Source organism: Sebastes fasciatus, chromosome 18 (assembly GCF_043250625.1).
Source record: "Sebastes fasciatus isolate fSebFas1 chromosome 18, fSebFas1.pri, whole genome shotgun sequence".
Lineage (NCBI taxonomy): Eukaryota > Metazoa > Chordata > Actinopteri > Perciformes > Sebastidae > Sebastes > Sebastes fasciatus.
In genome coordinates, this window is record NC_133812.1 from 15,356,601 (window position 1) to 15,383,073 (window position 26,473).

General features: G+C 39.0%; 2 protein-coding genes across 3 annotated transcripts in view; one reads left to right on the forward strand and one right to left on the reverse strand.

Annotated features, from left to right (window-relative positions):
• chrna2b (cholinergic receptor, nicotinic, alpha 2b (neuronal)) lies at positions 1-9,209 on the forward strand. Its single transcript, XM_074614931.1, has 6 exons — positions 1-213; positions 5,365-5,516; positions 6,750-6,794; positions 6,955-7,064; positions 8,645-8,962; positions 9,070-9,209. Exons 1-6 carry the CDS (start codon positions 144-146, stop codon positions 9,077-9,079), a joined length of 705 nt encoding a protein of 234 aa, XP_074471032.1. The 5' UTR covers positions 1-143; the 3' UTR covers positions 9,080-9,209.
• Positions 7,689-26,473, reverse strand: part of ptk2bb (protein tyrosine kinase 2 beta, b) — a 27,466-nt gene continuing 8,681 nt past the window's right edge. The window contains exons 5-33 of one of the 2 annotated variants that reach the window (XM_074614929.1): positions 25,903-25,990; positions 25,568-25,647; positions 25,067-25,129; positions 24,775-24,829; positions 24,527-24,667; positions 24,339-24,413; positions 23,618-23,719; positions 23,335-23,452; positions 22,252-22,291; positions 22,008-22,039; positions 21,833-21,874; positions 21,643-21,740; positions 20,129-20,210; positions 19,937-20,037; positions 19,709-19,824; positions 17,707-17,807; positions 17,402-17,491; positions 16,010-16,214; positions 15,672-15,780; positions 15,520-15,579; positions 15,286-15,414; positions 14,983-15,135; positions 14,710-14,745; positions 14,331-14,355; positions 14,180-14,214; positions 13,787-13,921; positions 13,607-13,687; positions 12,246-12,345; positions 7,689-9,460 (exon numbers count right to left, since the gene is read on the reverse strand). In XM_074614929.1, the coding sequence (XP_074471030.1) occupies positions 9,066-9,460; positions 12,246-12,345; positions 13,607-13,687; positions 13,787-13,921; positions 14,180-14,214; positions 14,331-14,355; positions 14,710-14,745; positions 14,983-15,135; positions 15,286-15,414; positions 15,520-15,579; positions 15,672-15,780; positions 16,010-16,214; positions 17,402-17,491; positions 17,707-17,807; positions 19,709-19,824; positions 19,937-20,037; positions 20,129-20,210; positions 21,643-21,740; positions 21,833-21,874; positions 22,008-22,039; positions 22,252-22,291; positions 23,335-23,452; positions 23,618-23,719; positions 24,339-24,413; positions 24,527-24,667; positions 24,775-24,829; positions 25,067-25,129; positions 25,568-25,647; positions 25,903-25,990 (2,887 nt within the window). In that variant the 3' untranslated portion in view covers positions 7,689-9,065. Of the gene's footprint in view, positions 9,461-11,378; positions 12,346-13,606; positions 13,688-13,786; positions 13,922-14,179; positions 14,215-14,330; positions 14,356-14,709; positions 14,746-14,982; positions 15,136-15,285; positions 15,415-15,519; positions 15,580-15,671; positions 15,781-16,009; positions 16,215-17,401; positions 17,492-17,706; positions 17,808-19,708; positions 19,825-19,936; positions 20,038-20,128; positions 20,211-21,642; positions 21,741-21,832; positions 21,875-22,007; positions 22,040-22,251; positions 22,292-23,334; positions 23,453-23,617; positions 23,720-24,338; positions 24,414-24,526; positions 24,668-24,774; positions 24,830-25,066; positions 25,130-25,567; positions 25,648-25,902; positions 25,991-26,473 lie in introns of those variants that run through there. The other variant, XM_074614930.1, reaches the window with a different exon arrangement.

Here is a 26,473-nt window from a genome sequence, read left to right on the forward strand (position 1 = left end):
GGTAAAGTTGTCCTGATATGCCTCCCAGCTGGCTGCGAAGATGACACATTTTGCGCACAAATCCCGGTTTCAAGGTAACAGTTTGACAGCGGACGGAAACAGCTCCAGTGAAGTTGGACTTCTTCTTCTCAGCAGAGTACAAAATGGGACACAACCACCTGTTCTCTGTGGTGAGGACGGCTGTTTTATGCTCGCTGCTCTTGTATCAGTCAGGTAAGTTAAAAACAGTTTATACATATGTTTTATTGTGGACTTACCACGTGTAAACTGGAGCAGTTGGCTAAACACGCCACCCAAAAAATTTGATGTTTTGACATTTTAAGACAACACTATGATAACTCTTCAACAGTCAGAGTGCTATTAAACATTTTAGCACGATATTAAGTTATAAACTTAGAGTTAATAAAACGCTACGACGCTTAAAAAGTAGTTAAATGTTACGCTTTACCTTTCAATCTCGACACCTGTTTTTTTCACCCCAAAACTCCCTCAATGCATTTCTCATATAAGTGTAGTTGGCTAGTTAACGTTAGTTTTGTGCTAAAAGTCTTATTTTTATGCTATATTTCACCTACTTTTGTTTTAAAAATGTGACAGAAATAAATTAATCCTGGAAGAGGACAGTTTAACCGCTGCATCTAGATGTAGGTAGCCTATCCCTCCATCTTTCACTTACAAAGCACTCAAGGCACACAAAGACCATCTGAGAGTTTGGTATCCTTAACCATGCAAAGTAAGAAGTTGCAGTCACAACATTTTTTACAAATCCTCAAAACAGTGTGAGAAAATATTAAAGGTCCCATATCATGCTCATTTTCAAGTTCATACTTTTATCTTGTGTTTCTACTAGAACATGTTTACACTATGTAATGTTAAAAAAAAACTTTATTTTCCTCATACTGTCTGCCTGAATATACCTGTATTTACATTCTGCCTGAAACGCTCCGTTTTAGCGCATTTCGACGAAATTGCAACGGAATTGCGTTGCTAGGCAACAGTTTGGGTCCATGTTTACTTCCTATCAGCTGATGTCATTCACATACACTGTAACAGGAAATAAACTGGGACACATTTAGAATGTTTACGTTTAAAACTGTGTAATGGGTCTAAATATTGTATATTTGTGACATCACAAATGGACAGAAATTCTTACAGCTTGTTTCAAACGCACAGTTTCTGAATACGGGCTGTGTGTATTTCTCCGTATATTGAGCGTTTTGATAGTTTAACAGGATTTATATGGCACTCAAACCTGCTTTATAATATAAAAAACATGAAAATCTCACTTTTTACAATATGGGACCTTTAAGGCTGCACAATTTGAGGAAAATATGCGATAGTTGTTTGCATATCGCCATAACGATATTACTTATACATAAACAGTTAGCGTTATTAAAGTGTACTCAGTTCTGCCTTTCTACTGCTGTCAGTATTCTGCTAAAATACAACAAACTGCTTGTTGAATTTAATAAAAAATGAAAGGGAATTATTTCCAATATTCTTTATCTAACAAATTGAAAACAAAAGGCACCAGCACAAAAAAAGAATGATAGTTACATTTCAAAGTGTAGTTTTCAACAGATACTCAATTTACTAAAAAAAACAATCAGATTGCAATATCGCATTTTTTTTGCGATGTGTTTATTACGCAAGTTGACATTGCGATGATGATTAAAAAAAAATACAGGCTATATTGTGCAGTCCTAGAAGATATTCCACACAATATGCTACAGCAACTTATGCATAGTAGTTATATTTTGCTAATAATACCTTTTAATAATAACTTTATTTGTATAGCACCTTTAATACATAGAAATGGAGCTCAAAGTGCTTTACAGGCATCAAACAACAAATCAGAAATAAAATACAGAGAATAAATAACTTCATGAAAATAGAATAATGGTCAGACACATATTTATTTCTCAAAAACAACAATGGATGAGAAAGAAGATGCATATTCAGTGGAGCATATATCAAGCTTTAACCCCAAAGTCAAGCTGAAATTTGAATTCTCCTCATTATTAATAAACTGCATCCATTGTGCACATTTTTCAAGAGGATAAGACCTTTTTTTAGACATATTTCTGGAGACTGACTGAGATGATAATAGTTAGTTTCAGTTTGGTTAGTGTGGAACTCAGGGCAGCTCTATTTATCATTCTACATTTCTTTTATTTGTATGCACATACCAGTGCTCTCTAAGAGGTCTAAGATAACATATGTCTTCTTGTGGCACACATGAGATGTCCCCTCCCTCCATCTTGACATGCTCCAGCAATCAGATGTGCAGGTGCTTGATCTCGTGCCAATAATAACATCTCATTATTAGCTTTCTGACTCGAGTCCTGCAATTTTAGTCAACTCAAGGAAAAATTGTTGCATGTTGTTTTTTTTAGTGAACTTTTTTACTCTTAAATATTTGACAGCCCAATTTCACGAGAGCGCCTCTGGCTTGAGAAGCTGCTGACTCGATCATCTGAACTGGTCAGTGTTTCGTACACCTCGCCAAAGGGGGCTTGGCCACGGTCCAACATGCACGGCCCAGCGTGCTGGATGTTGGAGGTGTCATCTCATTTCAAGTCTCCGCTGGCAGCAGCCTTTGATCTATGGCACCCAGGAGCCTTTTCTATTTCTTTTCTTTTTTTAAGCCCCACATCTGGTCCTTCCCAGATGCACGGACAGATGAACATCTCACGCCCTAACTGTCAAGAGAGCAGATAAGAAGTCTCTGGTGCATGCTTGTTTGCCAGAATGAATTTAGTCCATGATAGCAGGAGATGAGCCCAAGTGCACCATGGGCAAATTAACTCTGAAATCATCTATTGCCTCCTTTTTATAAACTATCGCTAAAATAATTATGTCTTGCCTAAATTGTCACTTTACATGATATCCACACTGTTGCATTACATAGAGACTTCATCTGCATATGTGTCCAGGCTTCCTCTGTTAAAGACCCTCAGGCCAATGAATTAGCATGGACAATAAATCATTTAAACAGATTTGCATGTGTCCCTCAGGTTGACTGCATGCAACATTTAAAGCCCCTCATCTGGTTATCCTCCACTGGACTATAAGGGATTGTAAATACCTGTCAATGTGGTCAGGTATTGACGTGGCCTTGGCTAAGCAACCATGACTGCTGCCAGATGCAGGCGGTCCAAGGTCTCGTTTTAGGATCTTTGACGGAAGCACACTTCATCGGGTTGCATTACATCCTCACACTGTCAGTCAGAGATCCAGAGGGAGTGGGACCAGTGGGTGTTAAAGGCATGTAAACAAAATGTGTTTTGATATATTGATTTGATGTGATGCTTTAATTCGACATTTCCTTATATAAATCTATAGAATGCTGCCATGAGATATTTATTTATAAGTTCTCTTTCTATGCATTAAACAATGAATACATGTCATGCATTTGTAAAAACATGACAGGAGAATGAATTACTAATGCAGGTCAACACATACTCTATACACTATAGGACCGATAAATTGGCAGATATTGGCTTATTGCAGTTATCAGTGGTATCGTAAATCAGTCGGTAGATATTACAAGAAATTCCAATACAGTAAAGCCAATGATATGTTTGGGGTAGTTAATAATATGGCCGGGCGATAATTCAATATGATATCATCGTTCAGTGGAATCGTATCGTGATTAAATCATATATCAAGATACACAATTACGTTGTCAAAATTGATAACAAGTTTTGCGGTTTTGTCATTACATACAACATTACAACAAAGTTAAGTTAAATGTGTCCCACTCAGTACGTATCTTGGTCGCAATTCTGTAGAAAAACAAATTAAAGGGATCCTTTTATTTGTTGATTTTGGTCTTAGTTTTGTATTTATGTTAAAACAACAAATATTGGCGTTATAGGATCATCAGATTTTTTTTAAAAACTCTTAAATATCAAATATGGGTTTCAAAAATCCAGTATCAATCAGGATATAGTATACACAAATGTAAACACTAGGGGTGGGAATCACCAGAGGCCCCACAATACGATATTATCACGATACAAACTTATTGCAATTTTAAACATTCTGCGATATGCTGAGTATTGCAATAAGATATATTGCGATATATTGTGATTTATTTCCTTTATTTCCAACTGCAAAGTATGCAGTTTGTCAACATCTGTTTTTATCTCATAAGATAGTTTCACTCCGTTTATCTCACTTCAGTAAAATGTCATAAAAACATAAATGTTGCATCAAGCACCTGAAAAACTGATCTAATAAAAGATACTTCACATCTGTGTATTGATACAATATTGCCACGCAAAATATTGCGCTACTATGCTGTATTGATCCCCCCACACCCCCACACCCCTAGTAAACACACTATCGTCACCCTCTGCTTCAAGCGAAAACTGAGTTAATTGTTTCATGCATCAGCTGTAACACAGAGTGACAGACAGCTCGACAATAAACACCCTTCACTAGTGAGAAATTAGCTCACCTCCACTTAACACAAGCAAGCAACGATGTGTGTAATTGACTCTGACTACATTGATGAGGGTGGAAGCCGTAATCCCCAAGGGGGCGGGATTTACTGTCTATTTCCATGCTTTTCACTCTGCAGAAAAATAATACAGTGACTCAGTCTGAGCTTGTACGCAAATCTGTCTAGACGGCATATTCAAAATCAATTTGATTAAGCCACCTCTCATTGTGAAGCAACACGTCCATGATCATAATATTTGAGAGATAAAGAGAGGTTGCCGAGGGAAACGCTCCCACAGTCTCCACCTGCTCACCTCGAGAGGTTTCAGCAGACGACCCACACGGAGAGAGCTCAGATCAAGAGATCAAAAGATTTGCTAAGATGTGGAAAAGTCGATAAGACTTTACCAAGAAAGGTTTTAGGTGTTTAGAGGAGGCTTCTGGGCTGAAACATGAGATGTTCACAACACTCACCTTCACTTCCAAAAGCCACAATATCATGCCAGTCAGATTTACCGCTGTTTGTTAAGTGAGGATTAGAGGAGACACGGATGAGAGAACATGGATATGATCTCTATATATTGTGCATCTTACTCCTGTCCTCTTCCCACATAACTCGCTTTACATGTATTTGTTGTTATCATACCATCAAATATTAACTGCTGAATGCCACAAAGCAAAGTTAAAACTGTCCAAATGACCTTGATGTCAAAATGTCAAAAGGAAATTCACACTATCATTAATTACTTTTGTTTTAACACTTTCATATTAGCTTATTTAAATGTTGAAAAACTTCAAGAGGAGTTTCAAGAAATATTAAATGCAATGAGTTTAATTGGCAAAGTGTTGAATAAATGTGACCAATTTATAAATCCCATCACTCTCATATTGTATCCGTCCTCATGTTATCTACAGTTCTTTGTCATGAGAAGACCCACTCTCACGCTGAGGATGAGCTCTTCAAGACGCTGTTCGCTGGTTACAGCAAGTGGTCGAGGCCCGTGCCGAACATCTCTGACGTGGTCATCGTCAAGTTTGGACTGTCCATAGCACAGCTCATTGATGTGGTGAGTCATCATGCACGTTTGTCCAATTCATAGATATATTCAAGACATTAATAGAAGTGAAATGTTTGTTTTATTAAAGATGTGGATTTTTATGTACTCGTGCAGTGCCTGGTCAAAACATGCCTGTTCAGAACAGACCGATTGCTTGGGGGTGTGGTGTTGCTGCTTGCAGCTTTCTCAAGAACCGTTCATCCAAACAGCTTCCCACTCGACACTGCACTTCTTTGGGTCCTCAGCAACACACCTGCCAAGTGTGACGTCAATCGGATGAACAGTTTTTGAGAAAATCGAAAGACATGCATCCATACACACAGACTGAGTAGAACACTGGTTCCCAACCTGGGGGGCCCGACCCCTACTGCGGGTCGCCACAGCTTCTCGGGGGGTCGCAAGGAATTCTAGATCTTTTAAAAATATATATATATATACAGTTGGCCTTTATCTCAGCTTTTCATTCATTTCTGTAAAGAAAACTAAATGACATTGTTATTTTTAAAGTTTGGATTACTATTTAAGATATAAACTTAAAAATTAGAAAAAGTAAGCAGTTAAAACAACCAAAGAGCTAATGGAACAATGGCCAAACATCAGGGAGAAGAAATCCCTGAATTTGTCGAAAAAGAAGCCTATTAAGCATCCAAATTGCTAATTTTACACAAACTTTCTACAGTTAATGTGTTCACTATTTGGGTTAATTGTACAGTTTATCAGTTGTTCTGTACTGTTATTGTTATGCATTAAATATAATATGAAATATGAATAAAATGTCACTTGACAAATGACACCAGGGGTCATCATTTTACTCGATGATAGAAAACGGGTCCCTTAAGGAGTAGAAGGCATTTTAGTTTATTTTTAAATGCAATAACGTATCCCTAGCGCTTTAATTAGTATGATTAATACTCCCTATACTAACTAAAAGCTAAGGCACTGCAACTTTAACCCTCTTTACTCTGCTATGTGTGTTTTTTCAACAGTATGTTTTGGTATTTTTTTTATACAGTAGCAAAAACAAACTTAGGAAGACTACATTATGCTCCCTCTGCCCCGTCACAGAAAAAAAAACTGTGACAGAACACTTCACATCCATCAAGTTATTGAAGTAAAGTTGCTGCGAGCTATATTTGGGTCTGCTTTGACAAACCTCCAAGAACCTCTCTCATATATTCCTCTGGCCTGAGTTGACAGCCTTAACTCAGTCTCTCTCTCTCCGTCTGTCTGTCTGTCTGCTAGGATGAGAAGAACCAAATGATGACAACCAACGTGTGGCTTAAACAGGTCAGAAAAATGTGTGTCACTGTTGATTTATTATTAAGGTTGTTTTTTTTTCTCAGAGGGGATCTTGTGATAGAAAATGTTAAGTATATGAAAACATGCCGCTCCGGAGCTCGTTTGATAAAGTTTATGAGGACTTGAACATGTTATTTGTATCTCTCAGGAGTGGAATGACTACAAACTTCGCTGGAAACCTTCCGACTATGACAACGTGACGTCCATAAGAGTGCCGTCAGAGCTCATATGGGTACCGGACATCGTTCTCTACAACAAGTAAGTGTGATAAGAGACTAATATAACAGTAAAAAACATTAGGCCTGATATTAACTCAAAGGACCAGTGTGTAACACTTAGGATTTAGGGGATCTATTGGCAGAATTGGAATATAATATTATATTTCCTTTAGTGTATAATCACCTGAAAATAAGAACCGTTGTGTTTTCGTTAGCCTAGAATGACCCCTTCATATCTACATATAGGACATATTACGGAGAACGCTATGTTGCTCTGCCATGTTTCTACAGTAGCACAGAACAGACAAACCAAACACTGATAACTTTTCCTGCTTAGGCCGCAGTCGATAATGTTACTCCCTCCCGTCGCCGCCGCTCTCTCTCTCTTGCTTCACCACTCACCTCCCACGTACACACACACTCATTCTACTCTGACAACAACCTCACCGCTAGATACCATCAGATCCTACACACTGTTCCTTTGAATTATTTTCATTATTGTTTAATCTGTTGATTATTCTCTTGATTAAATGTCAGGAAATAGGGAACAATGGCAATCACAATCTCCAAGAGTTGAAGATTACTTTTGTTCCAACCAACAGTCCAAAACCCAAAGTTTACAGCTATAAAGGATAAAGAAACCTTAAAATATTCACATCTGAGAAGCTTGAATTTTTTTTTTTTTTTGCATTTCCATTGCTTAAATGACAAATTGATTATTCAAATAGTTGCAGATTATTTTTCTGTCAATCAGCTAACTGATTAATTGGAAAATCTATTCAGATCAACTCAACATAAGCATGTTATTTAATCTGTTTTATAGTCAGGTTAAGCCAAATATTTCTGTCTACTGCACTGATATGTTCATACCAAAACTTTTCTTTTCATAACATGCCACAGTGGATGCTTGTAACAGCAGACAAACTGAAGAGAAGAGTAACAGCTACACTCCTACAATGATAAATTGGTTCAAATTGATGCCTTTTTACTGGATGATGTATGATATGAAAATGGCGCCATCTAGTGATAATAAAACATTCTACAACTTCATTGGAAAAAACAGCTTTAAGTTAAATTATGATATAACTATAACAAATCTTCCTGTCTCAAATTGTAAGCTCAAACATTTCTATTAACTGCATTTGTATTGTGCATCTCTGTAAATATATTTTGAAGCAGTTTATTTATTTGAAAATGAAGACAACCTTCATACCTGTGTTGCTTCAGTATGAATCTATTTTGAGAAACCTATCCCTTCACCGTAAATCCACCTCATGGACATTAAAGCGAGAGAGTTGATGATGGAGTTCTGCTCCATCGAGCCGGTGTGATCACAATCTGTAAGTGAAATTAAAAAAAGGTGTGAAACTGATTAAATGATAACGACACATCATTACGTTTTCAGCTCAAGCTATTATCCCCATTAAAGCGATGAAAGGAGGGGAGATTAATGGAGAAGATTATTATTGGGAAATCATAATACTTTTTTCCACTGCATGGTTTCTAAGTAGGAAAAGATAATTTTCTCAGCACAAAAGGTCGTAGAGGCAGGATGTGATTATTTATCTGCTTTTTTACTGTATGTTACCATCACTCATGTGACAACTTCTGCTCTTCCAGCGCTGATGGAGAGTTCGCTGTGACCCACATGACGAAGGCTCACCTGTTCCACAACGGTAAAGTCCGCTGGGTCCCTCCCGCCATTTACAAGAGCTCCTGCAGCATCGACGTCACCTTCTTCCCCTTCGATCAGCAGAACTGTAAAATGAAATTTGGCTCCTGGACGTACGACAAGGCCAAGATCGACCTGGAGACAACTGAAAAAGCAGTAGACCTGAACAACTACTGGGAGAGCGGCGAATGGGCCATCATCAACGCCGTGGGGACGTACAATACAAAGAAATACGACTGCTGCCATGAGATCTACCCAGACATCACGTACTTCTTCATCATCCGAAGGCTCCCCTTGTTTTACACCATCAACCTCATCATCCCCTGTTTGCTGATCTCCTGCCTCACCGTTCTGGTTTTCTATCTCCCCTCAGACTGCGGTGAGAAGATCACCCTGTGCATCTCTGTGCTGCTGTCCCTCACTGTGTTCCTCCTCCTCATCACCGAGATCATACCGTCCACGTCCCTCGTCATCCCGCTCATCGGCGAGTACCTCCTCTTCACTATGATTTTCGTCACCCTCTCCATCGTCATCACCGTCTTCGTGCTCAACGTGCACCATCGCTCTCCCAGCACTCACAAGATGCCCCGCTGGGTCCACTCTGTGTTCCTGGACATGATCCCGCGCTGGCTGTTCATGCGGCGGCCCACGCCAGATGGCCGGCGTCGCAGGCTGCTGCTGCTGCAGCAGGAGGCAGCATTGGAGCGGCGGCAGGGCCGAATATTCGGGTACAAATCTGGTAACTGCCTCAGCACCTCGGCGAGCTGGTTAAGAGACGGGACCACGTTAGAAGACCCCGAGAGAAGCTCTTATGAGGATTTAGAGCTGGGAACGCTGACGTCATATTTCTCCTTCCGCCCCCCTTCGCCCAGACCTCCGGGGTCGACTCCCCCGCCACAACAGAAGAACCCACAGAACAGCCTGAGCCAACACGAGGGGCCTGTAGTGACAAACAGACATTTAACAGGGGCCAAAGCCAATCCCACTCAGAGGCCAGCTAAAGCTGACAATACAGTATCAGACTCAACAACCCTGCTTTCACCAAGTGTTATACGCGCTCTGGAAGGGGTGCACTACATCGCAGACCATCTGAGGGCTGAGGATGCTGACTTCAGCGTGAGTATCAATGAAATACCAAATCTACTTTTATCAGAATGACACTTAAAGTCATTTGCATCACTGTTGGCCTGCAAAAACTTCCTCTAAATATATGGATTATGTGCCCATGTGAATGTACTATATGCCCAAAGTGCACTTTGTTATAGCACTAATATAAAATGTGAAGTCATAGTATTCCCTCCAGCCCCGTGAATGTGAGGTCCCAAGATTTCTTTTGATCCTAAAGTGTAGTACATACTCCCGAGCTTACCAACATCCCTGGGACAAACACTTGTACTGTTGTTGTACACTAACAACAGGAGGGAACACTTTGTGTGTAAATGAATAACTGTCTCCTAACAAACACACTATGGACTTTATTAACTTTTTTTTAATTTCTTGTTTTCTCTCCGTCCCTTTCTGTTGCTCTTAACTCTACACAGGTGAAAGAGGATTGGAAGTATGTCGCCATGGTGATTGACCGCATCTTCCTGTGGATGTTCATTATTGTGTGCCTGCTCGGGACCATCGGCCTCTTCCTACCCCCTTGGCTAGCTGGCATGATCTAGCTTGTGTGCGAAGGTGTGAAAAAAAAAAATCCATAACCACCACTAGTTAGTGATGTTTGACATTCAAAATGTAGCTGAACTCTACTTCAACACTGAATGTGACAAGTTTATGTCGTACGCTGTTACAAGAGCTACAACGCTCTTTACACACCACCAAACCAAAATTTCGCTAAATTTAGACCATTTAACTTAAAAAGAAAGGGTTTATCCTCTGTACATCTCGTCACTTGGCTCAACATTCTTCCGTTTAAGCTGCACTTAGTCTGCCTCAGGTGTACTTCCTCAGCCTCACCTGTATTGTTACTTAGGTTGAGTTTGACCTGAATGCTAACATTAGCATGTTAATAAGCCCAGAGTTGGCATTTGTTAACATGTTAATGTTAAACATGACAATTTTGGCATGTTAGAATACTAATGTTAGTATGTTAATATATGTTTGATGAGAATAGTAAGGGGGTAACCAAAGTCATTAGGATTCATCTCCTTGGGAATATTAATGAACCAAATTTCAGGGCAACCCATCCAAGTTATCATTCAGATGTTGGACTGACACAGTGACGGACTGATTCAGCCACACTTTCAACATGGATTCAAATAAATATAGAAAACATTTGTAATGAGATGCTGGGTTTGTGTCCAATTAAAAAAGTCAGGAACTTCATTCCACCTAAGATAGGATGGCTTTTACGTTTCTAAGTTTCTCAACTTTCTTTGGTTTTGACCATCAGTGGCATGCTGTACTGGGAGTCTATAATATACTGGACACACTAACTGGGGTCATTTGTGCTGGTTTGGAAAGATTTTCTTTTTTACAGGTTTTTCTTTTAGGCCACGCCACCATGATTACAATTATTTTTGAATGATCATACTATGTAATAAATACCCTCATGAAACCTTTAAAAACCCGTCTATATAGCATTTATTGAGTGGTGTGAAAATGACCTAAGAGCAGCAACAAACAGGTTGTGTCATTCCTACAAGAGATGTGTTTCAATGAACAGGCGAGTACAGCAGCATACGTTATGATATTTATTTTTATACCGCTTGATTTACATGCTAGAATTTCATATTTTATAATAATGATAATGGACATTATACAAAAACCTTTCTTCTTTCAAGAGTACCTGACACATATCTGACTATCCATTATCCACACTGCTCTAGTCTTCATCTCGTCATTTTATCATAATGCGTCATAGTCAAACTTGAGATATGTACTGTATATCTATCTAACATGATTTTGAATGGCTGACTAACCGTTTAGTTTTGTCATCTTTACATTTCACTCAGGTTACTGTTGACAGGTATGAAAGGGTTAACCATTTACTTGTATTTTAATTTGCACTATTTTTTTCTTTTTCTTTGCTGTAAAAACTTTTCACAAGACACATTTTATATTTACAAGGATAATTCAATTTCTGAGCAGATAATTAAGTCAATGACTCACCAATTACAAATCGAGTTCGTCTGAAATGACGGCATCGTAACTATGATGCCAATAGACCATCATCACTTTCAGTGTACATACTACCTTGTAAGCACACAACCGCGTCCATATCCACTGCGTTGTAGCATCATATTTAAACTTAAAGCTGAAGTGCGGGACTTTTACATATAAATGAATGTCCATAACATTCATTTGAGAACCTTAACTTAAGCAGTGTGATGACAACGGAAATGCTCAACTGTGTGCAAATATTGTATCTGACTGACAGATGTGAATCATTAGCTTGATGTGTGAACTGAGTAAGAGAGCTTACAGTCCACTAGGGGGCCACAGGCTTGGCTAAGTTGGCCCTGACTCTGGCCTGGTCCACAGCGTCCAACATGTTCTTGCTGTCCATCGCCAGAGTGTGCGCTGCAGCCAGCATCTGTTTCTTACATTCCTCCTTCAAGGAGGTGATGGCGTTCTGCTGGGCCAGCCGCATTTTGCTGATCAGCTCCGCCATGTCGTTGTTCAGCAGCTTCTGGGTGCCCTCGATCTGTGGGGGACGGTAAGCAAACATAATGGATGGGAACTGTCAACCTTTTTACTTTGTACTTAAGTATTTTTTGGGAGTATCTGTACGTAACTTGAGTTTTTATATTTCAGTCAACTTTCACTTGTACTCCACTTCATTTCCTAAATAAAATGTATACTTTTACTCTGTTACATTTCCCCTAAGCATCTTCGTTACTCATTACTATTGGAAGCAAGCAGGTTTGGCGAATCAGTGGTCTTAGCTTGCAAATTGCATCATTCATGTGATGGGCAAGTGCCAACAAAGTGCTCTCAAAGCCGTAGTTAAGTTTTGATTTCCGCTGAAGTCCAGGCTGCATGTCAGATCATGCTACATGCTACTTGCAACTACTAGGGAAGGAAAAACTGGATTGTGTTCTTTAAATCCTTTAAGTTGTGAAGACCTTGTTTTTTTCCAAGTGTAATGTAGCCTCCATTTTTAAGGTGGTGTACTTGTTAAGAGGAATAAATTCTGACTTGCTTGCTGTCTTATTAACAGCATTTACTTGTACTTCTACTTTCAATACTTAAGTACACTTAATATCAGACAATTACTTTTGATACTTAAGTACAGAAAATATCAAACAACTTAAGACTTTTACTGAAGTAATATTCTAATAGGTGACTTTAACTTCTACTAAAGTCATTTTCTGGTTAGATATTTGTACTTTTTACTCAAGTGTGGCTTTCAAGTACTCCATCCATCACGGGTATTAACACCAGTGCTTTTCTTCTAATGACAAGTCAAAATGTCTGCTGTGTAAAAGGCTTATAAACACACCTGTACAATAGTGTGTAATCCAAATAAAAAGACACGGGCACTATCTTTGTGAAGCTTATAAACGTTTTGGTTGAAATTGCTGAAGGGATGTGTTGCACCATTACATAGTCAATTGTTCATGTTATTTTGTTCATACATTTTGCACATACAGTATATGGTTCTTCACGTATATTGTTGACCCCCAGTGTGCATATCAGCTGGCGTTTCAAGTAAGCAAGAAATGCATCAAATTCTATGTGATAAATTGATAAATGTATTTGTAGAAACCGCTCTAATATGCAAGCTATGGATTTTGGGTGTCAGAATAGTAAACAAGAAATGGTCATTTCCTCCTTTGAAGAAGAGTTCTGTCACTTTTTGTTCCAGGCACAAACAGCAGGGAGAAAGAAAAACAAAATCAATAAAGAGAGGGAGCAAGGAGATGAGAAAAGATGGCAAACAGGCTGCAGATAATATACTGTACCTCAGTCGTGACAGTCTCGTGTAAGGTGGGCAGGATGTCATCCACACTGTGAATCAGATCTCGTAAAGCCATCCCGACAGACTGTGGGCAGAGAATTAATCAGCACTATGACTGGAGAGGTTTGTTTTCCATTACAATTCCTTCAATTTGCGTGAAAAACAGAAATTTGTCTCGGCGTACCTTGACAAGGGTGATATATTTTTCCGGAGGCACCTCTGTGATGTCGTTCTTGAGTTGGACAACAACTTTGACGAGGTTCATGACATTGCTGTACACTTTGTCGTCAGAGCGGTCCAGCTCGGCTGTGGGCGCAGGCTGAGTAAGAGGGAATCATGTGTTATAATAATTAAAATACTCATCCTCATTACTTTACACAACAAGGATCACTGGGCGCTAATTTTAATGCATGGTGGCATCAATTCCCTTTCACTTGAAGGGTAATTTGACTTCTTCTTGAGACGACTGAGTTCATTATAAATTATCTTTATCTAAAAGTCAAAGCTCAAAAAATTAAATTAGTCTTTTGCTAAAAAAAGATGTTGCAATTCCCCAAAAATTAATCAATATAATTACATGTGCTGTGAGCCTTGGGGGCTTCTCTGGAGGTGCTGCAGGACAGAGAGATGAACAATATGAGAGACACAGAAAGAAGTTGAGTTTAGAGAGAGATGAAAGCGATCAGAAGGACTCTGAATGAAAATGTGAATTTCTTTGGAGCACTTACCGTGGTCTGCATCAGCTTCAGGGGACTAAAAAGAATAGAAAAAGATCAATCTCATGAGGACTAGACAATAAAACAGTGCTGTCTATATGTATGAAACCCATGACCAACATAATCATAGTTGATGCCTGTGGTTGTAGCTGTTTTAGTCATCAATGCAGCTGCACTTAATACATTATGCTGACTACACAAACTACTACATGTCGTGCGGCATCATGCTGACCACATTTGCTCACTTGTCCAATGGGAATAACAAGAATATGTTGCCAAAGAAAACAAACTGGGCTCAGAAATGTGAGATACAAAAAACATTCATTAACAGTATGTTTTTTTCCTTTTAATCTGAGTCTGAAATCACAGCGTTGTGTAGGCGGACACCTACCGCTGGGCCGGCAGTGTCCTCTGGTCCCATGGGGTCCTGCAAAAGAACAGGCAGGTTCATTTTATAAAGTATGGACATGGACCCTCTCTTTGGGACTGTTTTCAGGGAAACATTCAATTTAAGGCTAGCGGGGAGTCGAGAGTGACCGAGCGGGTTGGTATTGTTTAACGATGTCTCGTTCCACGTAGCCTCCAGGGCCACGTTGAACTGAGTGGGGGGACACAGAGACACAGAGAGGGGGTTGACAGAAGTAAATGACGCTGTGTTTCCCACCAGGAGTCTCGTCTCCGTCTCCAGCCACTTCTCATCCTCCATCATCTGCTGTTTCTGCCGGCGGAGAGTGCTCTGCATGTTCTGCCTCTCCCTCTGCCACAGGCGCGCCGCTTCCTCCCTGCTGTTCGATTCCGCTCGGAAAAACTCGCCCTCCTAGAAGTGCAAAGGAAGAATGATGGGAAACGCCTTTTTTTGGTCTCATTTTTAACTCCAGCTTTATCAACATTTGAACACTTGACCTCAAATGTGAGAAAATTGTCAGACAAGATTAGACGTTCAGACAAAGTGCTGAGTGTTTCTTACCCCCACGCTGCGGCGCCGAGGGGACCTGCTGTCCGGCAACGCCAGAGAGCTCATGGAGTCGACGGGGGACTGGTATTCACACGGGCTCGCCAGGTCAGGTGAGCTGGCACACAAAGCATCGTGCCTCAGCTGCACAGATACACACACACATACACACATCACTTACAAAATCTAGATTTGAAGTCATCCTCACCTGAGGAAACAGGTGAAAGGCTACTGGGTACGCTACTGTACCTGAAATTGTAGACCAATACGGAGCGTGCTCGCGAACCGCCCTGGTTTCTGCCTTGTGGGCTGGAGTAAATATTCAAAATATGTATTAAAACACGCACTACATCAATGTTCTGCAACCTATAACAGTGGCTGAATTGGACAGGGATCCGTACCTTGGGAGGAGGCTCGTTGAAGTTGAACTTGGGGTCGAAATATTTTGTGGAGCGCGCTCTGTCCCGCTCTCTCTCCACTTCCTGCTCCTTCTCCATCTTGTGGACATCACTGACAGATTTTAGACAATACGTTACGGTACATTATGTCTTAAGAGAGGTACAAAAAACACATCTACTACTGCATAAAACACTTGACATATATTTATATGAACTGTAGTAGTGTATTTTCATCATACATCAATACTGAGAAGAACTCATTACAGAAAGTTCATCACCGTATATCCAACCTTAATTAGAGGGTCTCATTAGAGCTCTTTCTATATTGAATAAAGGAGTACCTGATCTTGAACACCAGCTCAGTGAAGTTGGGTCTCTCTCTGGGATCGTAGGACCAGCAGCGGGTCATGAGTGAGTAGAGGGCAGGAGGGCAGTTGTCTGGCTTGGGAAGCCTGATTCCCTGCTCCAGCTGGTTGATCACGTCTCTGTTCTCCAGCCAGAAGAACGGCTGGTTTCCACAACTCATTATCTCCCACATGCATACAGCTATTGATCAGTGCAGACAAAGAGAAACAAAAAATGCTTAGACATGAGGTTAAAACATCTATGCTCCTCTTTATTTGCCCTTTGCCATAATATTGGATTGTTTCATTTCTCCTTTAAATTTTCGTGAGGGGAAATGAAAAAACAGCCTTAACCAGAACATGTTGTGGTCATGAGGGCATACACACAGCATTTTGCGGAATCAAAGCCCAGCAAAGAAGAGAATCCACCCAACAAATCCATCTCAAGACTCAGGTGTATTACACTTAATCAAATGTATAGACTTCAAATAAACTTAAGAAACATAAGAAAATACTTGTATACTAGATGATTTCCACCTTGTTAATGGTGGCCAATTTTATCTATGCCTTGAACATAACATATAGTTTGGTTATGTTCAAGAAAATGCTTTGCTCTAGGGGAGGACATAAGCCTGTATTATTGCAACAGGCATAATAATAATGAGGAGCGTTAAGGTTCTTATGCCTTGTTTGCTTTTCTCTCCTCTCTCTCTTGAGCAAAAAGATGAGGGTGTATCGTTCGTTTGGGCTGGTTTGAAAGCTGTCAATTAAACCCTGGTGCGGACCAAACAATTTCACCGAAACTGCCTGAAAAGGAACTCCTCTAAATCGTTTGTAAAAAGGCAGTGTGAGCAGAATCAGAACTAAAATGCGAAAAATGTATAATTTTTTCCCTTGGTCCGGACTGAATGAACCGAACTACACTAAGATGTGTATTGTGCACTATTTGATTGTGATACGTCTATTGGTATGAAATGCACCAGAGAAGACCATCACAGTGTGGTTAGGAAGTGGACCACAGGATGGTGCTGATTTGGTTAGAGTGAAGACAGGTACAGTAGAGAGAGGTGATAACAGATGATACTGTAACCTGATAATTGAATCATGTAATTAGGAGATCCTGTACACGCTCTATACAAGTGTATAAAGTGGTTTCTAACCCATCATCCATGTTTGCACCTAAGGAGGAGATAATTCTGTGTCTAAAGTTCCTCGGAAACTCCATGTAGTTCTGATCATTTTCAAATCACTTTTTACCATCTCATAAAATCATGCAGTGCTTGTTTGGGTTGAAGATTAACCAGCCACCTGCCTTTTGCCATGTGCTAAACCCGCTTAATGTCTTTTCCCTGAGCTGTTGTACTGTATGTTAGCGTATCACAAGCTCACCAAACATCCAGACATCACTGGCTGAGGTGAAACGTCTGAAGTTGATGGATTCTGGGGCCATCCACTTGATTGGCAACCGAGTAACAGACGCTGTGAAGAAATGGGAAATGGGAGATTTTGTGGTCATTGTTGAACAGGGACATAAAGAGGCCTCTGTAGTATTTCATGTTCCCTCTTTACTAGTCTGTCTATTCTGTCAAGGATATACAGTATGTATTCTATATATATGCATTACAATGTAGACAATTAGGGGCCGAGAGGAAAAAGTGCAACAGTGAAATCAGCTTCCTAAGTGCCTCTCTTACCTTTATAGTATTCTTCATCCTCAATGTATCTCGACAGACCGAAGTCTCCGAGCTTCACACAGTCTGGACTGGCGACTAGCACGTTCCGAACCGCAATATCTCTGTGACAAAACCCGAATAAGACGGAAAGAAAGGTCAGATGGGGATGATAAAAAATGCAGATTAAACAAGCAGAGTCTCTTAAACGGCCCTAAGCCCTCTCTGATTGACCTGAATTTGCCTCTCGACCACTGCAGCGCTGCCACGATCGCAGCAGAAAATAAAACAGAAGGAATCTTTGCATTTTCCACACAGGCAGAAAGTAATTTCCTTCGTCTGTGTTTTTTTCCTTCACAGGAGATTGAATCCAGAGTGGCTGCTTCGCTGCCTGAAACTTGTCGATAACATTCTGCAGAAACAACTGAGCGCTGACATGTTCTTCTGTCATCTCACATCGGCTTTCTGTAATGTTGTGTCTTAGTATAAATATTTCAAGTTTAAATGAAAAAAAAAAGTTTTCTACTGTCACGACCTGATATGACTCCACTTTACATCCAGATGCTGTTTTTGTTTTTTCTAACTATATGTATCGATAACACTGTCAACTTTCCTTTTTCGTCACCATCCCTGTGAATCAACACTGTGCAGAAAATCACACTCAAATTTGTCTTATTATTTCAAGAACGTACTGTAACCCAGAACATTACAGGTTGTGCCTCTTTTCGTATGACAGTAACAAAAGAGCTAATTTATTATACACTCCTGCCTGAGGAAATAAGCAGAGTTTCAGCACAGACATTATCACTTCATACAAAATCAGTACAGGTTAGCTGGTCATGGTGACTCTGCCTCTGATTGGCTAGTACTCGCTGCCTTCGTTGGTTGGATTGATTAGGTTTAGTCATGAGGAGTGAGATTGGTTAGGATTAGGGTGAGAATAACATGGTAACCAATCAGAGGCAGAGTAGGGTGGGTCATGCCTTCACTATGGTAGGATTCGGAATATCACAGCCTTGGTGACGCAGCAGAACAAACAGCTAGTGACCTGGTACGGCACCCACCTGTCACTCAAAGCGGCCACGCCCTCAATTATTCCGAAATTTAAGCCTTTAATATAATTCAGGTGAGTTATATAAAAATCCACCCCCATACATGGACGGGGAAATCAGCTATCAAAACCAAACCGTCTTTGTACCAGGTTGTAAACACGTGTATTTCTACTGTAAAGTTGGGCATTTTAACATGGGGGTCTATGGTGATTGACTTGCTTTTGGAGCAAAGAACTGCAGTTTTTGGTACTCGTTTTGGCACCGGACATTGCCACTTGGTTACAATCATAAACTGTATACAAGTCATCATGACGTAATTTATTAGTTTTTTGGACTGCCGTTTTGAAGCCTTGAGTGACACGAAAGGGTGGAGATAAGTACAACTGAACGCTGCATAAGACAATTTTAAGCAACCAAAAAGGTTATAATTAACTTTCCTGAACTGAAAACACGTTGTGAAAGGGTTAAAGTTGTAAGACGAAAACATGGACAACTCCCAGACCGGACAACGCCGTGGTAGCGACCTGTCAATCACAAGGTAGCCACGCCCTAAAGCATACCCTGCTTAATGGTCTATTTGACTCTAAATGGGACCATAATTTACTAAATGAACATCATGCTGTATTGAAGAAGACTTGAAACTAGCGATTGAGATCATAAACTCATGTTTACAATGTTTACTGAGGTAATAAATCAGGTGAGAAGTAGGCTCATTTTTCTCATAGACTTCTATACAATCAGACTTCTTGTTGTAACCAGAGGAGTCGCCCCCTGCTGGCTATTAGAAACAATGCAAGTTTGAGGCACTTCTGCATTAGCTTCACTTCTCAGCACCAGAGGTTGCCGCTTGGTTACAACATGGCTCCATATGGAGAAATTGATCCTGATTCATGATTATTATTTGATTCTTTTTTTTCAGCCAGGATAATAACACTTCCTGGATAACAGCACCAAAAATAAAAGGAGCCTCTCACCTGTGCACCATGTTGACCCCATCGAGGTAGACGAGAGCTTTGCAGATCTGCAGGCTGAAGAGCACCAGAGTTGTTCTTGTCAACGTCTTCACGTTCTCAGTCAGGTAATTCCCGAGCTGCAATGTCAACATTTAAGTAAAGACAGGAATTGACTTATTCCACATCTACATCATTTATCCAGTATGGTTGCTTTAACACCAAAATCACGACATTAAGATTGGCACTGACCTCTCCGAACTCATAAAGCTCCATGACGATCCACACAGGGTCTTCCTCTATGATTCCAATCAGTTTGACGATGTGCTGATGATCGAGGTTCTTCATAATCACTGGCAAACACACAAAGTTCACAAAGTTATCTTCATAGTTAATAATGTTATCACATTTATTTCATGATCTTCTGCACATTTTTCTAATTACCTGCTTCACTCGTGAACTTCTCCATCACATCAGGTGTGCAGTCTTTGCAGGTCTTCACTGCCACATTAACCCTCTCGCCATTCTGTTGAATCAACAACCGAAAAAGACACAGTGATGCTGTGGACATTTGAATGGAGACTAGTAAGAGCGTTTACGCAAACAGACTGTAGCGGACAGAAAAATTATTCTGCAACGATTCTGATAATTGATCCATAATTTAAAAGGGATAGTTTGAGTGTTTTAAAGTGGGGTTGTATGAGGTACTTATCTTTAGTCAGTGTATTACCTACAGTAGATGACGGTCGGCAACGCCCCCAGCTTGGAGAAGCAGACAGGAGTACCGACATGGGAGCAAAGCAATGTAGTGCTGTTGACGGGACCGGCAGCAAAACATATTTAAGCCACCTAAAAAAAATCAATATAAGGTGTAAGCTATATTTAGAATATTTTTGCTGGTTTACCTTGCAATGAGACAGCTATACAGTCTATGTTTCCGAAGGGGATCTAAAGCCGCTAGCTATGCTCACGCCAAAGCAACCAGACTCCATTGAAAAAAACTGTAATTTTACCTCGCAGGGCACAGGGGGTTGCTGGTCTACCGCTGCCTTGATCGGTTAGTTTGTTTGTGCTATAGTGTGACCTTCAGATTCAACCAAAGTCAACAAAATAGCACAAACAAATGAACTGATTAAGGCAGCAGTAGACCAGCAACTCCCCGTGTTCTGCAAGGTCAAAAATTACAAGTTTTTTTCAATGGAGTCTGGTGGCTTTAGCGAGAGCATAGATGGATACAACGGCTTCAGTTCCCCGTCAGGAAGGGCTGTTTCACAGCAAGGTAAAGTGGTGAAAATATTCTAAATAGTGTACACTTAAAGTGATATTGATTTTTTTTGTTGGGCCTCTCTTTTAGGTGGCTAAAATACGTTTTGGCCCCGTCCACAGAAATACATTGCTTTGCTCCTGTGCAGTAACTCCTGTCTGCTTCTCCAAACTGGGGGACCGTCATCTACTGTAGGATAAACACTGACTATGGATAAGTACCTCATACAACCCCACTTCAAAACTGCTATCCCTTTGAGTCAAGCAAAAACACAGAATATTTTTTCTGGTTCCAATTGTGACAATTTGCTGCTTTCCTCTGTCTTATGTGACAGTAAACTGATATTTTGGGGGGTTTGGACTGTTGGACAGACATAACTTGTAATCTGAAGATCTTAATTTAGGCTTTAGATAAATGCGATAGGCAGTTTTAGCAGCAGCAGAGTAATCGACAATGAAAATAATTGTTAGTTGCAGCCCTAATGCACATGTAATGCAAGTTAAGATGCCGTTAATAAGATTTCATATTCTATAACTACAGCAATTGTGACTCCTGGTAACATAAATATTGTATAAATTTATATTTCTCCAACCAGTTTCCCACCATTATAGTCTATATATGGTTTTATAGTTTTTTTTAAAAATCTGTTTTTGCTGTTAGTATTGATATACTTCAACTAGGGAGATACACTTACGTTTTTTTTGTAAACTCCATCGTAGACTTCCCCGAAAAAACCCTCACCAAGGATTCGGCCGAGAACAATGTCACTTCGGTCGATCCCGTACTTAATAACTACAGAAAAAGATTTACATGAATGAAGGTTGGAAAGTGAGTTCACACCGTTATTATTCTGCAAAAGACATGAATACAAACGTTAAACAAACCTGATTTCGGCCTTTCATCTATCTCACAATAGATATCTGACCCTAAAAGACACAAAAGAAAGATCAACACGCTTTTACTTGTTGTTCTTGTAAGGTAATGACAAAAAAAAGTTTGGATTTGAAGATGCTCTGTGTTGTATTATACATGGAGGAGGTCATGAAATGGTTAGCTCACCCATACTGTGTCTGAGCGAGGTGGTGTCTCTACTGCGCCAGAAAAAAGACAAAATGAGAAGAAAACCCTGCTCATAAATTTCTAACTTATGGCTCCCTCAGAGCGCCGACAGAATGATTCAATAAAACAGCCTCTCTCATCAATAACTATAACTTTTCATTTCATATTACAACCAAACCACAGCTTGGACTCTGAGAGCGGGCACAAATCATTCAACGTCGTAAAACAGCCAACATCCACTCACTCTGTAGGAATCTCAGGCAGGGCGCACCGTGTACTGGCATCTAGGAGAGAAATCAGTCCAGTTTAGTTTAAATTATACATTTGTAATGTCTTTCATACAGATTTTAAGTGGAGACTCTACAGGGTACAAATTAACTAATAGATATCACCATGAAACTTCCCCAGTTGATTTACTTACATTAACACAATTATTTTTTGTATTATAAGTTTTCTGAAAAGGTATGTTTAAATATGCAAATAACGCATTATCTTGTCAGATATGTGTTAAAACAGAAATCTGAACGTTGGATAAAGCCAGGTTCAAAATTCTTGTTTCATTTTGTCGACGTATTGGCTTCAAAGGTTTTTACAGAGGGAATTATAGATATCTCTTTGTATCTTAGAAAATACTGTGGACAGCCATAAAAAAAAAAAATCAATTTTCGCCATGTTTTTAGGGATAAAGTGTTCTATAAATCAGACTATGAATGATATATAAACAAACCCCTCAAAAAAAAACTTCAGAATATAGATAGGAATGAAACTGGAAAGTTTGGTGTATGTCATTGCTACTGAAGTGGCGATTTCTGGCTCAGACTATGAGAAAAACCTCATTTTGAGAAAACAGTCTTTAAAGATATGGATTTTAAAATTCTATATATTTTGAAGACACTACAGGTGAATAGGGTAAACATCTTTAACTAATAGATATCACCATGAAACTTCCCCAATTGATTACTTACATTAAGACAAATATATTTTTGTATTACAAGTTTTCTGAAATTGTATGTTTAAATATGTAAATGAGGCGTTATCTAATAGTAAATTGGGGTAAATTTAGGAGAAATCTGCAGACACAAAAAGACAAAGTAGTAAAATAAACACCTAAATGTGTTTTCTTTCCACTAGTCTGAAAGAAGACATGTTATGGAAGCAGAATAGCCCAAAATCTCAAAATTGACCAGTGCATGAAAAACAATGTTTTCGCCTGTAGTGTCTCACATTAAGGCATCCAACTATGCTCCATCTTTAAAAACAACATATATTGTACGCTTTTAACCACGGTGATGTTGCAACAGGGGGGAAGAGGCTGAGTCGTACACACCTTTATCTGCTCGGTAGATAACAGTGTCATCTGAGTCATTTTCCAAGCGACAGTAGCCATCAATAAGGTCCATCATGTTCTCTGCCATCGGGACCGTGGCCACATTGATCGATAGACACTATCAGAAAGAAGAAAAAAAGGGCAATTTAAGCACATGTATCGGGTCACATTTACTTTGCAGACGCTCTCTATAGTAAATGTATTTACTTATTGTTGCTATTCTGATTCTTAACACTGTACAAAGTACTATTGTATAAAAGGTAGATAGTGTTGTTGTACTCACTTGTCTGGCCCCCTCTATGTTGAGGTCTAGGAGAGCCTTGCCGTCGCTCTGAGCTAAGCATTGTATTTTCTTGATCTGCTTGAAGTCGGCCATAAAAACAGGCTGAGGCACAAAAAGGAGGAATGCAATAAGTTGAATTATGATCATGGGACTGATTACATTTGACAAGCTGTGTTTTATATATATATATTATAATACAATAATGATGTAGCATCTGTGGAGGACAGAACCTGCCAAAATAAAAAATAAATTAACAAATAAATAAATGACTCAATAATACATAGATAAATATGTCATAAATTGAACAAATGAATGTATCAAAAATAAATGTAGCCATTTATTAATTGATACAATATAATAAAAACTGATATTTCTGTTTTAATTTGCTTCTTTATTTATTTATCTTTGTATTAATTCCCTTATTTATTTATTTACTCTTCTGTTTAATTTTCCATTTTATTTATTTATGTATTTATTTTTATTAATTTTAAATTGTATTTATTTATTTTAGCATTTATTTTTTTATTTTATATTTATTTTTTAAATGTATGTATTTATTTACGTATTTATTTATTAATGTAGAATTTTTCCTTTGCATATCACTCATATCATGTCCAACTATTCATTAAACAAAATCCTGGAAGTAGATAGATTTTCACAACACAATGTGATATATGATGAAAGGTCAAAGCCCTCTCAAGTATATCTTCTCCATGCTTACCGCTGAATCCTTCTGTGTGCGTTGGCGAATCCCCCTCCCTCCGATGACCAGCTCCACCGCTAGACTCCAACCTTGCTGTTGACAAGTGACGGTGGTTAAATGTTTTTAATATCACTGTAAAAAAGAGCAGATTATTGTTTGGAGCTCCTGATGTTTATAACTACGGTAGCACTTAGGATGCTACTCACCACTAGTTCACATGGGAAAACCTCTTCATCATAACTGGCAAAGTCTTTGAGGGTCTCAAAAAACTTGATCATGCAGTCGTCCTCCTTGAGTGTTGCGTACTGTTGAAACGTTTGCTGGATCAACTTCCGTAGATGCCTTGACTGGATCACAAGCAGGGACATTTTAAATATTATTTCATGTACACGCTGAGGAAGGTCTGATCGACCAGCCAGTAGTAAATATGGAAAATACATGTAACATAGTTTACCTTCATGCTGTTAATCAGCTGTTGAGGAAAGAAGAGGTCCAGGCCAACTTCTTTTCTTCATTTGTAAAGCAACATTCAGAAAAAAAGTAGGGATTTAAATGAAAAATTGCTACCAGATTAAAACATCATGTTCTATATGTCGACTTTTAATGATCTACAAAAAATGTAATCAAGCTGCTACAAGGTGCGTTATCCAGTGGAGCTTTTAAAAGGGTTGACTATCAATCCATACAGAATAATGAGTGAATTTATGTCGCCAAAGTTACAAGATTAATGGAAAATATAAACTTACTCTAGCAGCTCAAAGTTGGACTTCTTCTCGAGACCTTTTGCATTCATGTCTTTATAGAATCTCCTGTAAAAAAAAAAATGTGTTTCATTGTTGATTAATCGGCCAATTATTTTCTAGATTAATCATTTGATCTATAAAATGTCAAATAGAAATGAAAGATATTCAGTTTAATATGATATAAAACAAGAGAAAAGCAGAAAATCGTCATAATTGAGAGGCTGAAAACAGCATTTAAACATTACTTTAACAATTAATTGATTATCAAAAGAGTTGGCGGTTATTTCTCTGTTGATTGAATAATCAATTAGTCGACTAATCCTTGTCGCTCTATCCCAAAATAACCCAAATCACTAACGTGAAACTTACCACAGTACATTCTGTATAACACTTGTCAGAATAACTCTAACGACTCCGTCAAGTCACCATCATCACTGCATTCAATAAAATAAATGCAATTAAGAGTTTGAGAGCCAAAGAATGATGAGGAGTGCGGTGACTCACCTGATCTCCAAACAACCGAGCTGCAGCGCCATCCCATCACTGACCTTGCTGGCATGATACTGCATGTAATCACTACGCACCTGTCATAAAATCAAACACAGAAATCAGATATACCTAATACATATACACACCAATACTCTACTGAGTGGACTTTTCTAGTCATATGTAGATTTGTTCGAAACAAAAGGAGTGCCAACTGCAGAAAATGAAACTTTATCACCACAAAACCAGTGGACATATTGACAGCTGCTGAAAACAACACCTCTTATTGCCAAATATCCATCGGCACAATGAATTCCATACCAGCCAAAAAGGAAAAAATAAAATACACTTACCTGTTGGTAAAAATACACTAACGTAGATCTGTCATCTTTGAATCTTTCCAAGAAATTGCAAGGAACATATCTGATCCGAAGGTCATACCTGCATTTGAAAAAGAAAACAGATACACCATGCAAGTTTATTAAACGCCATACTTTAATATCAAAACAGTGTAGATGCCTTAGGGCTGCACTTAATCAAAATGTTATCGAAACAGAATATGGCCTGCTGCAATTTTCAAATCGCAGGAGGCACAATATTTTTTTATATTTAAAAAGGCAAAATGTGTTTCAAAATACGATTAAAATTAAATACTGTGGTGCTGCAGAGATGTCCTGGCCTACACACCACATACTACAGACTTAAGAAAACATCTTTGTTTGGTACAGATCCCTGCAAAAATCACACAATAATCAGTTTAATTTGTTTCTCAATGAAAATGAGAATAATGATTTAATAAATTATCATTCCCTCTAATGATATCGCAATATCAGTCAAAATAATCACAGTTAAATATTTTTTCAAAATAATGCAGCCCTAAGATGTCTCTAAACAGATGACCTTCAAACGCTCGCTCTACAAGAT